This window comes from Balaenoptera borealis (assembly GCF_965194805.1).
Source record: "Balaenoptera borealis genome assembly, chromosome: 12".
In the NCBI taxonomy this organism is placed as follows: domain Eukaryota; kingdom Metazoa; phylum Chordata; class Mammalia; order Artiodactyla; family Balaenopteridae; genus Balaenoptera; species Balaenoptera borealis.
This window is the reverse complement of record NC_138869.1, coordinates 41,689,491-41,707,103: the sequence shown is the minus strand read 5'-3', so window position 1 is coordinate 41,707,103 and position 17,613 is coordinate 41,689,491. Positions and strand designations below refer to the sequence as shown.

Below are 17,613 nucleotides of genomic sequence, written 5' to 3'. Positions count from 1 at the left end.
GAGTGAGGATCATATGAGGCAAAGGGATGGGCCCAGTGCTGGGTACACAGGGGGCACTCGGGCAGCATAGATGGTCACTGCCATCACTGATATTATTAAGGGGCTACTCAGGCAGGAGGTGATGTCTCTTGAGGTCAGTGTACCTGCCCTCCACCCACATCTGTCCCCAGGAGGAAATGACCAGTGCCCTGGCAACCATGCGGGTGGACTATGACCAGGTGAAGATCAAGGACCTGCAGGCCTCGAACAACCAGCTCCTCAAGCGGAGGAAGAAGCAGGCAGGAAGCTCCTCGGCCTCTCAGGGCTGCAACAATCAGTAGCTCATGTGGCTGTGGGGGAGCTGGGCCTCTGCCTGGAGGACACACTGGAGGGGCCTGAGGCCCTGACCCAAAGGGCCCAGGCTCATGGTTTTTAACAAAAGGATTATTTTTGTTATGTTTTAATTTGTCACTTGGAACTTCAGGATGGGGGGACGTGACCCTGATCCTTCAGAATTCCAGCCCAGGTTCAGGCCCTAGACAAGGGCCAAAACCTGGGGGCTAGGGAGCCACCTGCTGCAGCTGCAGTGCCTTTGACCAGAGTGGCCTGAATGAACTGTGACTTTGTCCTGCCCTGGGCATGGCCTTAGACTTCTAGGCCACTGGGAGTTGTGGCTGGGCTTCCCTCCTTCTGTGGAAACAGCTCCCTGGAGGGTGGGCAGATGGGCCTGGCCTTGGGAAAGGCATCCGGCCACTGGTTGTCATGGTGACCAGGGACAGAGTTGCTGTCTCTGAATGCTGAGTGAGTGAGCAAGGGAGGGAGAGGGGCAATTGAGGGTCTGCCTGCCTTCTTGGGGAGGCTGCTCTCCCTCACGCTGCATGCCTCTCTCAGGCTCACCCCTCTTTGGTCTCCCTGAGGCTGCAGGGTCAGTCTGCCTGGCTCTCTGGGTGGTCCAGCCCTGTCTTGCTGCAACCCCATCCCACAGGGCCCTTGGAGTTCTCCTTGCACAGAGTCCCTGGGCCCAGCATCCTGTTACTACCCCCCACCCAAAGAGTAGCCTCTCGTCTCACTGAGAGTGGGAGGTATTTTTAACCCCTTTTTTTTACTTCGGAAATGTCACTGTGACAAAAGCTAAAACAGTTACCCTACCCCCACCTGCTCACCAGATCCCAGGCAGGAAAGCCTTTCCTTAACTGTTCATCCTCTATTCTGTCTTGATTGAAGGCAAGGGTTGTTTCTTGGTGCACTTTTGCGAGAGTGGATAGCTCGGGGCAGGGCCAAGGGCTCCCCGTTAATCAGGGGTCTCTTTCTATACTCCGGGTCAGACCCGAGGCAGTGGAGGGCTGCCGTGTGACGCTTAGAGGGTCTGGTCCTGGCTTTGGCAGAGTCGGAGCAGAGAGTGCCCCTTCCTTGCTGGTCCAGGCTCACCCAGCCCCACACTGCCCAGGCATCCTCAGGGTGCTGAACGCCTGATATGGGCCTGGCAAGTGCCTGACCCCCGGCCTGTTTGCTGGTTCCTTACGCTTCTCTCACGGGCAGGGAAATCCTAGATCACGTCAAATAGGGTGGTTACACTATTTGTAAAACACTGCTGGGTTTTACATCCAGATATTAGTAAACAACATTTTGACATTTTCCCCTTGTTCCTGAGTTTCTCTTTGTCTACATGAGTGGACAAAAGTGGCCTAAGGGCATGTCCTCACGCCTACTAATGATTTCACTGCTGCTGGACAGGGTACCTCAGGCCTGGTAAACATGCCAGGCTGCCTCCAGGTCCACCCTGGCCTCACCAGGCATGGGAAGGTCATGGGAGCTAAGGGATGGCAGCTGCCCCGTGCCCCCAGCTCTGTGCCGCCCGGTGCGCTACGTGTGTGACACCCACCCCCCGCTTGGTGTGTGCCAGCGTCTGCCCACAGTGGCCACCCCCAGCTGTGTGCCAGCCTGCTGAAGGGCGGGCAGAGTGCCTGCTGCAGCGCTGAGCTATTTTCAGAAGCTGCCAGATTTCATTTGGCAGCAAGGGTGTTGGGGAGGGGAGGGGGCGGGACGCTGGAGACTCTTTTGACTACTCCAGCGACGGAGGACCCTCAGCCCTCGGGAGCCCTTGTGGGCAGCCTCGAGGGGGGGCCCTGACTGTGACATATTCCCCCAGCTCCTGTCCTCCCCATTTCCCAAGAGCTCATCTGACACCTGCAGCACTCCTTCCCCCACCTCCCTTCCCCTCAGGGTGTGGGGGAGGGCGGGAGATGTTAGAAGACAGGGACAGGCAAGCCACCTGAGATGAGTGCTGCTTCCTAGCCTGGTGACCTTGGACAAGCCTCCCCGCTTTCCCACCTTGATTTCCTCAGCTGTGTATTGGGGTTGATGATGTCCACTCTGGAGAGACATCTGGGGGATCAGGCAGATGATGTGTAAAGTACTTAGTGGGGTGCCTGGTGCATGGCTCATGCCCAGCACCCATTTGCCACCCCAGCATCCTTAGCTGTCAGGAAGGAGAGAAGTACCTGAAATTGCTCAAGGAAAAAGCAGCCCAGCCCCAAATCTACCTCTGGGACTTTCCACCCAGAAAATCAGGCTTTCTCCACCCATGGGGTCTCACTCCCAAGAACCTGCTCTCCAGAACAGCATCATATGGGCTTCCTGGACCTTGGTTCCAGCCCTGGGCTTCATCCTTGAAGGGGTGGCCCACCCTTCTGAAGGGCCCCTGAGGTCCCCAAATGAATTCTGGGGGCCTCACAGAGCCTGTGGTTCAGACCAACCCTTGTCATGTACTCTGCCCAGTGAAACGCTAGCCAGCTGCAGAGGCAGGTAAAGTCTGTCTAGTCACAAAGCTGCAGAGGTGCAGACGGACTCCTTCACTTGGCTACTTAGTGCCCACTCCCGGAGACCCTGTGCTGGGTACAAGGAAGGCAGCAGTGGAAGCTGAGGATAGAGTCTCACCTCGGGGAGTTTACACACATGAGGGAGAAGGACAAAATATCACACAAATACATGTTGAATCATGGACTTGATATTTGCTATGAAAGAAAGACGTGGCTTCCTTGCAGAAGGTGTCATGGTGCAGTTTAAGCCAAAGAGGTAATTTATGCCCCAGTGGCTGGGGAGGGTGCCTGGTAGGTTGCAAGGCTGAAGGCAGAATCACAGGACCAGGGCCTTAGGGACAGAGGGACTCTGTGCGCCCCTCAACTTTGCCTGTCTGTGCTTCTCTCGGGGGCTGGCCTTGATCTTCCTCCTGTACTGCCTTCTCAACATGCAAGATCAGAGCTTCAGTAGTCCTAGCAGGGAGGCATCTGCTCAGCTGTCTGCATGCCGTTCCCAGGTTTCTTATTGGCCATACTTGGCCCATTGCTGTTGGTGGGGGCATGCCCCCTCCTATGACTAGGTGGGGAGGGGTGCAGCAGAGGTAATTAGCAGAGGAGAGGATGGAAGGATTGCCCGCGGATCTCCCATATCTGTGTGGCCACTTCCAAGAGCCCCTGAGGAGGCTGGCCCAGCAACACACCTAGCCCAGGGCTTGGCCCCCTGATCTCTGGCATCAGGTACAACTCTCACAAGCCAGGGCTGGGAGGCTGGATGCCTGGCCAGATCACACTCTGGGGCCTCAATGTGGCGTGTCTGTGAAATGGGAGCAAATGCTGACAATTAGCTGGTATCAGGTGAGCTAAGAAGCCAAGGGGCCTATTCAGACACATGCATTCACCCGGGCTTCATGTGGTTTCCCCAGGAGCTTTCAATAAAGAATCCATAAGAAGTGTATTCACATGTGTGTGCGTGTGAGTGCACGTGTGTGTGTGTGAGAGACATTTCTTCCCAGTGATGCTCCCCCTGACCCAGCCGACAGCAGCGTTCTCTGTCTTACAAACCTGGTGCTGGCCGGCTTCCAGCAGCCTGGCTCATTGCTATTCCACACCAGCCCCTCTCCGCCCTCGATTCAGCCCCTCCACTGCAGCGTCGGAATTGAGCCTCAAAATGCAGCTTGCCGCAACCTCTGCAGGGGTCTCGATTCTTCCAGGGCTGCTTGAAACTCTCTCTCTCTCTGGCAGGCGTGGGGAGGGGGCACAGGTCCCGGGTAGCTGTCTCCGAACCTGGCTGTCTTGGGCTGAGCCTTTGAATCCCTAGTGGGTTCTTACAGCTGCCCCCAAACCCAGCAGGATAAAATTCTCCCCTTTGTCCCTCTGGACAGCCAGCATGTTCACCCCTTGGAATTGAGGCCAGCAGGCAAGGAAGGATCTGGGAAGCCCACCTCCCACCCTGTGTGTGGAGTGGGGTGGGGTTATTTAGTTTGGAGCCAGGAGATCTCAGCTCTGGTTTACATGAAGCCTTGGGCAAAGCTACTTCACCTTTTGAGGTTCCCTATCAGTAAAATGAGACATTGATTAATCAGGGCCAGATCCTCCCTGCACCCTTGGTAGACATGCTGCCACTAGTTGGTGGATTATGAGAATGCTCTATGGTCTCAGGCAGGTAATGCACTTTGCTGGGCCTCAGTTTTCTTACCTCTTAAATGGGAGTAATCCTCACAAGGGTGGGGGAGGACTGCAGTGGAAGAGGGGAGGGGTGGCCAAGCCCCCAAACCTTGGTCACCAATGCAACTTAAGTGTCTGCTAGGTGACACACCCAGCTACCAGGACTTTGCCAGTTCTGCCCTCTCTCTGTTTCCCCTGACCAGGAGAAGGCAACCAGTGACTCAAGGGAACCAGTTTCCTGGGATTCATAGGAGCTGGTCAGGACAGGTTAGTTGGGGTGTGGGGCAACCTGCTGATCACCTGGTGAGTATTCAGTAGATGCCTACTGTGTGCCAGACCCTGAGGCAGCTGTGGTCCTGCCTAGGTGGAGGGGGAGACCACAACATAATAATGAACAGCTGCCATTTACTGAGTGCCTATTGTATGCCAGGACTATGTGGGGGCTTTACCTGGATCATCTCACTTAGTCCTCACATTCCCATTTCGCAGATGGAGAAACTGAGCCCTCAGACTCTTAGCCGGAGGAGGTCAGAGGAAGGGATGCTACTTTTGGCTGGGGACAATCATAGAGGGCTTCTAAGAGGTGGTGACATGTGAATTTGAAGGGCAAATTTGGATAGACAAAGATTTGGGAAAAGTGCATTCCAGCTGACAGGTATGGGGGAGGCAAGGTGAGGAGGCAGGAATGGGATGTGAAGAATGGAGAACAAGTCTGTTTAACCAGTGAGAGGCAGGAGGTCGCTCATTTCCTCATCCCATCTCTTGTAGGTAGTCAGGGTGGGGACTTTAGGGGTGAGACAGTGGGTACCTGGTGGCAGCTTCTCTCTCTTAGTGCTCCCTGGCCAATCTCATGTGTGGAGGATGCATTCTTTCCTCCCCATATCCACATCTGCCTCCCCTAGAGATACACCTGGCTCTTGATGCTAGTTTGTCAAACTATCTATCCACCTCCTCTTGCTGGTATGGCCTTTTCAGGTGGCTCCAGAGTTGGATCTTTTCACACTGGACTCCCTGGACCCTCAGGATGTGGCCTCTGCTTCCAACAGAGCTATTTTGTGTACTGGATTTTCTCCTGAGATTTAATTTGAACAAGAGTTTGTGTGCTTTAAAAAAGTTTATGGGCCATTGAACTAGACGCTTAACATCTCAAATCGTGCAGTATGATCCCATTTTACAGATGGGAAACCGAGACTCAGCATGACTACGTACTTGCTGGGGTCCATGGCTGGGCTCTGATATGGAAAAATGGCTTCAAGATTGTCCTTTCTCCCACTGTCCTCAAAGGGTCCAGACTTCATGCGGACAGGCAGACCTGCACAGTCTGATGGGCTGCAACAAGTGCTAATAAGGAGAGTAGAGATGATGGGGTGATCGTGGCTCTCTTAGGCAGGGTTGTTTTCCTCTTTCTGGTGGGGAGTTGAGAGAAAGTTGGGACAAAGAGGAGGTGATGGGGATGAGGAGGTATTGGGGAGGCACTGGGGAGCCTGCCTCATCCCCAAATACCTGCCCCTGATGCAGCAGCTGTGTGGATAAAGTAGATTATGCCCCCAGATCCACTCCCAACCTTCAGCTGTGTTCACATCAAGCCAGAGAGACCAGCAAGCCAATCCACCATCAGACCTGGAAGAGATCCTCTGTGCAGAGCAAGGTAGGCCCTTCAGCTGCCCTCTGGAGTAGCCCCCCAGTGTGGTGAACCTCCCTAGTGCAGCCTCACTTCCAGTTTATGGGACCTCGACTCATGGGCCATGTCTCCCCACCAAAGAAAGGCCCAGTGAGTGAGGGGCTGGGCTACCCAGCTCTGGGCTTGGCCTGTTCCAGTTACACATTGGAGCCCATGTTTTGAGCATCTAGAGTATGCCAGGATGTCTCATATGTGACCTCCTTTACTTTTCTGTCCTTCCAATAGCTTTCTAAGCAGGGATTATGCCCATCTTGCAGATGAAGTCACTGAGGCTTGAGTAGCATGGGGATAAAGTGCCCAGGTTCCTCCATGTGGTGAGTGGCAGGGCGGGGGGTCTGAATCCAGGAGCATGGGGCTCTAAGATCCCCTCCCTAACAGAAATGCTCTCCCTGCCCAAAGAATCCCAACCCTGCCTGACCCTTCCTTGATCTTCTATGTCCCTGGCTGCTAGAGGAAGGGCCCTTGGTGGGGGCCTCCCATGCTCTCTGGCCCCCAAACCTGAGCAGGGAGTGCCAGGCACCTCTCAGCATGGTTTAAGGTCAAGGCATTTCCCTGTGGATGAGATGGAAGTTGAGCTGGGTCACACAGCCTGGGGCCCCTTCCAGCTCTGCTCTGTGACCATGGACAACTCCCTTAACTCCTCTGAGCCCATCTCCTCATTAGAACATGTGGACAGTAACACCTGGCCCCTGGACTATGAGACTGTGAAAGGTAAGGCACGATGCCCTGAAGAGCTCTCAGCATATCATAGGTCCTAGAAAATGTCGCTTCACACAAAAGACTGTAGGGTTTGATGGTGTATGGGGAAGTATTGAGTCGAGGCTGAAAGCCTTCAGAAAGGAGGCTGTCTTCCTGGGAAAAGCTGCAGTCAGGGCCCCTGTCTGAGTGAGCTGCCCACCTGCTCTGGGGACCTCTCTTTCTGAAGGTCCCTTTCAGGCCAGGGTCTAGTGGGCTGTGCAGCAGGGCTGGCCAGGGCTGCTGGGGAGACAGTGAGGCAGAGGAGGCAGCCAAGGCAGGTCCGAAGAGCTACTCCTCACAGGGTCATAAAGGTATCCAGGGAATGTGGGGCACAGGGCTGGTCACCACGCCAGCCAGATGAGGGGATGGGCTGACCTAGAGTGTCTACTATGGGCAAGCCTCCCTGGACCATTGGCTGGGGCAACCTAAGCAGACAGAACTCCTTCTTTAATGACAGAGTCCATAGCCAAAGTGGGGTGACAGACACAGACAGGAAGGTCAGGGAAGGTTTCCAAGAAGGGGAATTCAGCTGAGGAAGAACGACCAGAAGAAGTTGCTGTAAGAAGAACAAGAGAAAGGGTATCCCAGACGGAGGGAATTGCAAGTGCAAAGGCCCTGGGGCTGAAAAGACCTTCAAGTATCTGAGGAACAAAAATGAGTGCAATATGCCTGGAGAGTGCTGCTCCAGCCTCTCTCGGACAGAAGGGAGTATGTGGACTGCCTTATGGGGCCCCAGGAAATTGGGCTTTTTGGAGCGCCTTTCTATAGGCTCTGCCACTGACCACCCAGAACAGGGTCTGACCTAGGGCTCAGGACAGCTTGAGTCGACCCTTACGTGGCCCTTGACTCCCCTGATATGGTTTTAATATCTAATCGTTGACAATAAATTGAACTCACTAAACTGTGGATGCAAAGCTTGCTGGAGCTGTTAACATCAACAAAGCCAGTAGCTGTGTCTATTTCCACACAGAGAAGATGCAATAAAATATAACTCACCTCTGGAGATAGATTCTATAGAGCCAGGGCTCTGCCCTCTGGGCCCAGGAGAGAGGGGATCAACTCCTCTTGGTGAGCTCCTATAAATGGGGTTCAAGCTTATTGGAATTAGGTGAATGCTCGGGTGGGAGATCCTAGGGTGTGGGGTGTGCAGAGATTCTCGGCAGTGACTATGTACTATAATATAATCTCAGTCAGCAGGAGACAAGGCCCTCCTCTCTCCAGCACATGAGTCATACAGGCCAGGGGCCTGGGTTGGGAGCACTGCCAAGGGATGAGTGGTCCATGCCTGCCCTTCAGGGCCTGACCCGGAAGGTTTTCTTCCTTCTGTTACTCTGATGGTCAGGTGGGTTTTCTCAGAGAGCTAATTCTGCAGAATAAATCCTGCCCATCTAAAGCTGGGAGGGGTGCCTGGAGTAGGCCAAGATACAGTAGATGGGAAGAGGTTTGGGAGAAAGACAGGTACCCAGGTTCTGCCCTCTGGAAGGAAGGTGGTCAGAGGTCAGCTGATTCGTCCAAGGTCATACAAGGTTAGTACAGTAATGGAGCTGTGAACAAAAGAAGGCTCCCTGGAGATGGCCCTAAATTTGGGGGTAGAGGAGGAGGGCATCAGGACTGGAGGGGCCTAGAAGAGCCTGTGGGTTCCAGCTTCAGGGCTTCTGATGTCTCCTCTTCAGAGTACAATTACCTCGAGGGAAAAGTGGTAACTCTTGGGCCTCTGCACTTTCTCCCCTCTGTGTGTGACTTCCTGGACCGGCCAAACCTAGCCCTCCAAGGATGGGAGTGGATCCTGAAGCAGTGAAAATCAACACAGGTGTGGTTCTGACATGGCTTTGAGAGCTGGAATTGATGAATAGATAGAACCTGGGAAGGTCAGAGCTGGAAAGTGCCTTACTGCACTTAACTCCCGTTTTTTTTTTTTTTATAAATTTATTTATTTATTTATTTTTGGCTGCGTTGGGTCTTCATTGTGGTGTGTGGGCTTTTCATTGCGGTGGCTTCTCTTGTTGCAGAGCACGGGCTCTAGGCGCACGGGCTTCAGTAGTTGTGGCTCACAGGCTCTAGAGAGCAGGCTCAGTAGTTGTGGTGCCCAGGCTTAGTTGCTCCGTGGCATGTGGGATCTTCCTGGACCAGGGTTCGAACCCGTGTCCCCTGCATTGGCAGGTGGATTCTTAACCCCTGTGCCACCAGGGAAGCCCTTAACTCCCGTTTTATAAATGAGTAAATAGAGGCTCACAAGTCAGCCTCTCAGCCTAACTGTCTGCCCCCCGCATGAAGCCTCCCTGTCTGCTAGCTTCCCTGGCCTCAGAGTTCCCTCTCGGGTCTTCGTGGCTCTCATGTGCTGCAGAGCTGTTTTCCATTTTTGCTTGTTCCTAAATAGGACTTTATCAGTGACTGTGCCTGGGGCCTCCATGGCTCTCAGTTAGGCTTCCTTGAGCTTCCTTTGCAGAGGCCTTTGGGTAAGGGGAGTGTTAGTGCTTGGCACCGGGAGTGGTGTACAGGGCGCTGCCTGTAGCCTGGAGAGAAGGGTGGGTGTGCAGGGAGGCTGGTGCTGAGGGCGCTGGGCTGCCAGTGCATAGAGAGCCTGGAGGCGTGAAGGGTGGGGCTTTCAGGCCCCATCTCTGCCCTGTGCAGGTCTGCTGGAGCCCAGGGTGCTTCGAGTCTGAGACCTCAGGCTCCTGGCTGGCTGCTGATGTTCCCCCTTCTACCGCTCCGAGGACTGGGGCTGCCTGAAGCCTGGACACACACAAGGGATTTCCCGGCTGTGCCCTGAGGATGGGGAGGGGCTGCAGCTGTGGAAATGTTGGGAGCCATGGCCCATTTGATCTGGAGTCCCCACTCTCTGGCTGGAGACGTGACTTCTCCCTCAGGCTCCTTCTCTTCTTCTGGGTGAAGACCGGGATGTCGTCACAGAATCAGGGCTGTGGAGGCATGAGAGGAGAGTGGGGGCTTTGCTTGGTCTTGGGACTCGATGGGACTTCTGGAAGGTCAGAGCCAAGAGGGCACTGCATGGTCCTGGGAGTGGTCTTTCGGCCTCTGTGGGCTGGGGATGCAGGGTGCGGCTGGGGATGGGCAGAGAGGCAGGGGGCAGCCTAAAGCGCCCTGCCTAGGGTGGGATAATAAATGCCAGGCTGAGTGTGGACACTTCTCTAGAGGCATCAGGGAGCCACTGGAGACCCTTGGGCTGAAGGGAGGTGACAAGCCGGGAGGTTTGGAGCAGCTTCACCTGGGGGTTGGGAATGATGAAGCAGGAGTGGAGGAACTCATCGGACCCTCTCTCCCGGGCTCAAGTGGCATGGCCTCCAGGCAGGCACCCCTCTGCAAGGGTGACTGGGACTGTGGCTGGATGCTCAGGGACAGCTCAGGGTGACTCCCATGTAAGTCACCATCAGTTCCTGGATCACACCCACCCTTGTTTACAGTCTTCTCCTCAACAAGCTCTCCTTGGGACATTCTTAAACGAGTCCCAGGTCAGTTGTCCAGAAAAGCGGAGCAGTTCTCATGCTGCCAGCCCTGTGGGTTGCCCCTGCCCTGGGATTTCCTGTCCTGTGGAAGGAGGAAGAAAAACTCACATTATTGCCACATGGATGCCAGAAACCTCAGTTCATGTAACCCTGGCAGCACTCCTGAGAGGCAGGTGCTCTTCTACCCATTTTCCAGCTGAGACCTCCCTGATGACCCAGGTCTACTCAGGATCCACAGCCCATGCTAGTCCCATGACCCCAGAGTTCCTCTGCCCCCAGCCCTGTCAGAACTTCCCTGGGGCTTCTACCTTGAGAACCTGCCTCAGCGTGAATGGCACCTACTTTACTACTGGCTCCTTGAGTGATGCTGCTACACAACTTTGGGGACCTTGGCCCCAGCTGGCTACCCCTAGTGGTCTCTCACTGGCAGTGGATGCCAGCCCTACAGGGCTACCATGGCTTCCCCACTGCTCAGGAAGCCCTCAGGATTCTCTCTGTGTCTAGAAAAGAGCTCAAAAAAGTAGACCATATCCTTGGGGTAGAGGGAGAGGAAAGCCTCCCCTACTGCCCTCTCCCCCAAAGTATCTTCCATAGCTTCCAGACTTATCCCCATGGATGTCACGGTCCTGGATCTGGCACTGCCTATTCCAGGTTCTGCAGAAAGTTGAAGGTCAGCCCCTCTTTCCCGATATAGAGAAGGGCTTTTGGTGTCAGGAAACACCTGGAGCTGGAGCTGGGGTCTGGCTGCTGTGCATGATCTTGGACAAGTTTCTTCCTCTCTTTGGAATCTCAATTTCCTTGCTGTAAAACGGCCACGGTGATGCTCACAGGGTTCTCAGGAGGACTCAGAGCCTGCTGCTTCAAGAGTTGAGGTACGCCAACTGAGCTGGAGGGAGTGGTGGGCCCTGGACCATTTAGAGTGTGAAGAGGGGAGTAGGAGGTGGAGGGGAGGAGGCATTTGATCTGACAGAGAGGGTCAGGGCAGCCAGGAGGCCAGAGGCCCCTATGCCCTGCCACGGCTTTTGCAGTACAGACATTGAAGGTTGTCTGCTGCTTATCCAGAAGAGTTTCTAAGAATCAAAAGTTTAGGGTCCAGGGAGCCAGAAGAAAACAGTGTTGGGAGGCCAGCAGCCAGCCTGGAGGAAGGAGAGTACAGGTGGAGGAGGAAGGAGATGGATTCCTTTTCTCCAAAGGCCACACATGCACTCCTGAACATGTCATCCCTCAGACTTTGGGTATTGGGAAATCAGTCTCCCACCGGCTGCCTCCAGGACCAGTTGACAGGGATGAGAAAGCTTCAGATTTGGTGAGGGCCAAGGGCCATCTCCCAAGCACAAAACAAACCCTCAGGGTACCACCTGGTCCTAGGCCCAAGGATGGAAAGCCTTCAGTCCCCTGTTCCAGCCTCATCCCCTGGCAGTCTTGGTTCATCTGCCCAAGCACAGATCTATACCTACTCCTGCTTTCCAGGGCTGAGACTCTGAGTCCAGTAGTCAAGGCCTGGCTTGGACCTGATGAATGAATCAGATCAAATACATGCAGTTTTCTCCCAGGCCTGATTTATCCAACCCCTCCAGACCACATCCACGTTGCATCTGAGTCCACACCTTGATTTCCATAAGGAACAGCATTGGGTCTATGATGGGCTTTAAGAACAGACCATAGGTTTGTCAATTGGCCACCGTTAGAGTCAAACAAGTATCTCCCAAAGTTTGATTCTTTGGTATAATTTATATAAAGTAAAATCTTAAATGTAACATTAGATAATTTTAAACTAATGTATATACCCATGTAACCAGGATCCCAGTCAGGATATAGAACATTTCCATCACCTCAGAAAGTCCCCAGTAACCCCCCATCACAGAATGCTGATCTGATTTCTATCATCATAGATAAGCTTTGCCTATTCTAGAAGTTCATATAAATGAAATTATACAGTATGGAAGTAGATAGCTTTCTTTTTTTTAAATTATTTATTTATTTATTTATGGCTGTGTTGGGTCTTCGTTTCTGTGCTAGGGCTTTCTCTAGTTGTGGCAAGCGGGGGCCACTCTTCATCACAGCGCGCGGGCCTCTCACTATCGCGGCCTCTCTTGGTGCGGAGCACAGGCTCCAGACGCGCAGGCTCAGTAATTGTGGCTCACGGGCCCAGTTGCTCCGCGGCATGTGGGATCTTCCCAGACCAGGGCTCGAACCCACGTCCCCTGCATTGGCAGGCAGATTCTCAACCACTGTGCCACCAGGGAAGCCCTTAGATAGCTTTTTTGTGTCTGGCTTCTTTTGTTTCATTTGCGATTCATCCATGTTTTTGCAGTAACAGCTCTTTCCTTTTTATTGTTCCTTTTTATTGCTGTAGAATATTCCATTTTATGAATATACCACAGTTTGGTGGTTATTTGATTCCAGTTTTTGGCTATTATGAGTAAAGCTGCTATGAGCATTCATGTATAAGTTTTTGTGTGGACATCATGCTTTCATTTCTTTTGGGTAAATACTTAAGACAAATGGCTAGTAAATACCTAGTGAAATTTCTGGACATACATTAAGTGTATGTTTAACTTTTTGAGAAACTGCCAGATTTCAAAAGTGGTTGTATCATTTTACATTCCCACCAGCAATTTATAAGACTTCCAGTTACTCCATGTCCTCATCAACATTTGGTATTATCAGTCCTTTTTAGCTTAGCTATTCTGATGTATATGTAGTGTTATTTCATTGTAGTTTTAGTTTGCATTTTCCTGATGACTAATGATGTTGGGGACTTTTTCATGTGATAATTGGCCATTGACATATCTGTTCAAGTCTGTACCTTATTTTCAAACATTGGGTTGTTTATCTTTTTTATTATTGACTTGTGGAAATTCTTTATATATTCTGGATATATATCCATTGACAAAGGATATGAGTTGGGAATGTTTTCTCCTACACTATGGCTGACCTACTCATTTTCTTATGACTTTTGATGAGTAGTTTTAAATTTTTTTGAAATTCAATTTATCATTGTTTGCTTTTATGATTAGTGTTTTCTATGTCTTCTTTAAGAAATTTTTACTTATCCCAAAGTTGCAAAGATATTCTGCAATTTTTTTCCCTCTCCTAGAATCTGTATGATTTTAGCTTTTACATTTGGGCCCATGAGCCATCTGTAATTGATTTTTGAATATGGTGAGAGCTCAGGATTGAGATTTATATTTTTCCATATGGATATCTAGACAGCAGCATTCTTGAAGAAAAATAAATATTTCTTGCTATGGCACTCTTAGAAAAAAACACTTGCTGTGTATAGTTCTGGACTCTATTCTCTTTCATTGATTGTCTATATATTTGCCAATACCATACTGTCCTGATTACGTTCAATCCATCAACATGGCATATCTTCCTATTTATTTAGGTCTTCTTTAATTTTTCTTAGCAATATTTTATAGTCTTGCACATCTAACTTTACATTAATTTCTACCTAGTATTTTTAGTTTTTGGATTCTGTTGTAAGTAGAATTAAAAAATATTTAATTTCCCAATAGTTTATTACTATTTTATGAATAGTTTACAAAAATACAATTGATTTTTATATATTAATCTGTATTCTATGACAATGCTAAATTTTCTCCTTAGCTCTAGTAGTTTTCTACATTCACAATAATGTTACCTGTGAATAACGAGAGCTTTACTTTTTTCTTTCCAATCTTTATGCCTTTATTTTTCTTGCCTGTGCACTGGCTGGGACTTCTAATACAATGTAGAATAGCAGTGGTGAGAGCAGAGAAAGACAGAGTAAGTAGCTGAGGCTTTGTTTCTTGGAAGGCCATTCTATTGACTGCAGGGATGCCATGCTGTGATTTACACTTAAAAAAAAATTTCTCTGGCTGCCTGGGAAGAATTGTAAGAGCAGAAGGGGAAGCAGGGAGACCGACAAGGAGGCTGCAGAATTCCATGTGAGAGAGAGGGGTGGTTTAACCTGCAATGATGGGAGATCTGGGATGTATTTGGAGTTAGAGCTACAGAATTCACTGTGGAATGGATGTGGGGGAAGGAGAGGAGAACCAAAGATGATGCTAGAGTGTTGCCTTGAGCTGCTGCAGGGATGGAGATGCTGTCTTTTTTTTTTTTTTTGGTTGTACTGGGTCTTAGTTGCGGCAGGTGGGCTCCTTAGTTGCAGCTTGCCAGCTCCTTAGTTGCGGCACGTGGGCTCCTTAGTTGTGGCAGGCATACTCCTTTAGTTGCAGCTCGAGGGCTTCTTAGTTGCGGCTCGCTGTCTCCTTAGTTGCAGCACGTGGGCTCCTTAGTTGTGGCATGTGAATTCTTAGTTGCGGCATGCGAACTCTTAGTTGCGGCATGCATGTGGGATCTAGTTCCCTGACCAGGGATTGAACCCGGGCCCCCTGCATTGAAAGTGTGGAGTCTTAACCACTGTGCCACCAGGGCAGTCCCGGAGATGCTGTCTTTTGAGATGAGGAAATTGAGAGTGAGGGTGCAGCTTTGGCCACTTTCATTTCAGGATACTATTAGACATTCAAGGTCTCAGGAGGGCAGCTGGAATGATGGAACTTGAGGTACAGCTTTTGGATAACATCATGATTTAGATGGAATCTAAAGCCACAAGACCAGATAAGAGAGGAGAGAATGTGGAGAAGGATGAAAAGGAGACTTAACTCTGGAGTAGAGATTGGGGGGACATGAAGGAGCCAGGAAAGTAGACTGAGAAGGAACAGTGAGGTAGGAGGAAAACCAAAAGAGTATAGTTTTTTGGAAGTTTCTTGAAGCAAGTGTTCCAAGAAAGGGGTAGTTACTGTATTGGATGCTGCTAAGCAGGAAAAATAGGACAAAGACAGAGAAACAACCATGAGACATTCTGTCGCAAACATCCTTGGTAGAACCTCCCTTCACTTCCTGCCCTGAGGTTTGTGAGAGGAGCATGCTTCTTTCCGATAAATACATCATTTCAAAAAAAAAAAAAAAATCTTTGGTGACCTCAACATAGGCATTGCTGCGGAGGAATAGAGCTGAAAGCCCAACAGGAGAGGTGGGAGATGTAGATATGGAAGTAGAGGCAGTGAGCACAGAGAAGGGGAGGTGGCAGCCTTTCTCCACACACCCAGTGAGGAGCCTTGAGGACTCTAGGCATCTGCTGAGGGACCAAAGCCCTCACTGGCCACGCGGAAAGAGAAAAGTGGGCCATGTGCTCTGGAAGTTTTGGCCTGGCCCAGCCAGGGTGGATGAGTAGATGAGACAGGCTGGGGAGAGTGGAGAGGATGAAGCATGCACAGAAATCCATGCCCAGTGCTGTCACTGGCTCTCTATCACGAGTCCAGCTTCGAGAAATCCTCCATGTTCATCACCAGAAGGGATGAGCTCCAAGGAGGGTGGGAGGGTAGACTCGAGAGTGCTGCCCGGCTCCATGTCCTGCCCATGTGTATTATTTTCCTGAGAAAGCTGCACTCTTTATACAGGTCAGTTTGTCATAAAAGCAACTCATATGCACTGGGAAATTGCAGAAAAGAGGGAAAGGTTAACTTCTTGATATATTTTACTCTGGTTTGTTTCTATATGCAATTGTTCTTACATAATTATAACCATGCTGTGAACAGAGTTTTGGGCCTGATTATTTTTCACTGAATGTTACATAATAGACATTTTCCACGTTGATATATAGCTTTCGTTGTTGTTATTGGTTGCATAAAATTATATGCGCTAATGCCATGTTCAATTAATTCATCCCCTACTGGTGGTCATTTGGGTTACTTCCAATATTTAGAGACAGGATTGCATTGTATGTCTATGTGTGTGGAGCTTTCCCTGGATCCATTTTTCACAGAACTAACATTATTGGAGTTTGTGATACCCACTTGCCATATTGCTGGTGGGGGGTCAGCTAGACCCACCCTGCTGAGAAACACTACATGAGGCAGGCTACTCTCATATTCCTAACTGCCTACACACTGTCATTTAAAATTTTTCTTTTTATTTGTTGGGCCAAAGAAGGGGTCTCATTGTAACTTCAAGCTGTCTTTCTTGATGGTTAGAGAAGATGCTCATTTTCCTATACGTTCCCTTACTGGATCTATTTCCCCTCACAGGAGGGAGCAGATCCTATCAATGGATCCACGCTTGTACTTTTCCAGGTGGGCTCTCTGAATGGCTCTCCAGGCCCTGCCAGAGCCATCCCTACCCACTGCAGCAATCCTTAGTGTCTTCCTGGACTGTCCCTTCGCCCCCCACCCCACGCCCCCTCCCCCCACCATCCCAATCAGTTTTCACAGTCACATTCTTCCTCCTGAGGGTCTCACATAGTTCCTGCTGCCCAGTTTTCACTGCCACTCCTAAGGCCAGACCCACATCCCCACATCAGGGAACCATGGAATAATCACAGCAGCTTCTCAGCTTGCTGCACAAATTCTCCTCTAAGCCATCATCAACTTTGCCCCAGCCACTTGGCCTGGATCTGGCAGAGCCTTTTGGAAACATATCTTGACCAACTGACCAATCTTGTCTCTACTGACTGCTAGGAGTTCTGTCATCTGCTTCCACCCACCTGCCGCCTCCCCCAAGGAAATCTCAGGCTCTAGTCACACTGGCCTTGTTACTGCTTTCTACATGTCTTTGCCTCTCCTTTGCTCTGTGCCTTGGTAGGTGAAACCTCCATCAAGAGTACCCCCCTTGGGGCTTCCCTGGTGGTGCAGTGGTTGAGAATCTGCCTGCCAATGCAGGGACACGGGTTCAATCCCTGGTCCGGGAAGATCCCACATGCCACGGAGCAACTAAGCCCGTGCGCCACAGCTACTGAGCCTGCGCTCTAGAGCCCATGAGCCACAACTACTGAGCCTGTGTGCCGCAACTACTGAAGGCCGCGTGCCTAGAGCCCGTGCTCCGCAACAAGAGAAGCCACCGCAATGAGAAGCCCAGGCACCGCAACGAAGAGTAGCCCGCGCTCACTGCAACTAGAGAAAGCCCGCGTGCAGCAACAAAGACCCAACTCAGCCAAAAATAAATAAATAAAATAAATAAATTTATTAAAAAAAAAAAAAGAGTGCCCCCCTTTACTCCTGAGCCGTGTTCAATCAGACTCATCCTCTGTGATCTTGCCTCCTTAGCTGAGCCTTCTGGATTTTTCTGACCTACTTGGCCCCCCTGCCTCTGAATGTCTGTAGCATTTATAGTCTACAGGGACTCTTTCAGAGGGTCCTCAATAAGTAGTCCCTTGTTCCCCACCCAGCTTCTGAAGAACTCGAGAAATAAAAACCCAGATGGAGGCCAAAGTATCACCTTCTTCACTGATGAAAGCTGGGGGGAGGAA

The 17,613-nt window shown here is 50.9% G+C and overlaps 1 protein-coding gene across 7 annotated transcripts in view; it reads left to right on the top strand.

Annotated features, from left to right (window-relative positions):
- MAPKAPK3 (MAPK activated protein kinase 3) overlaps positions 1-17,412 on the top strand; it is a 53,690-nt gene extending 36,278 nt beyond the window's left edge. For 6 of the 7 annotated variants that reach the window (XM_082346090.1, XM_082346096.1, XM_082346094.1 and 3 more), the window contains one exon: positions 171-1,614. In XM_082346090.1, coding sequence (XP_082202216.1) covers positions 171-320 — 150 coding nt within the window. In that variant the 3' untranslated portion in view covers positions 321-1,614. Of the gene's footprint in view, positions 1-170; positions 1,615-16,949 lie in introns of those variants that run through there. The other variant, XM_082346091.1, reaches the window with a different exon arrangement.
- The last annotated feature ends 201 nt before the right edge of the window (positions 17,413-17,613 follow it).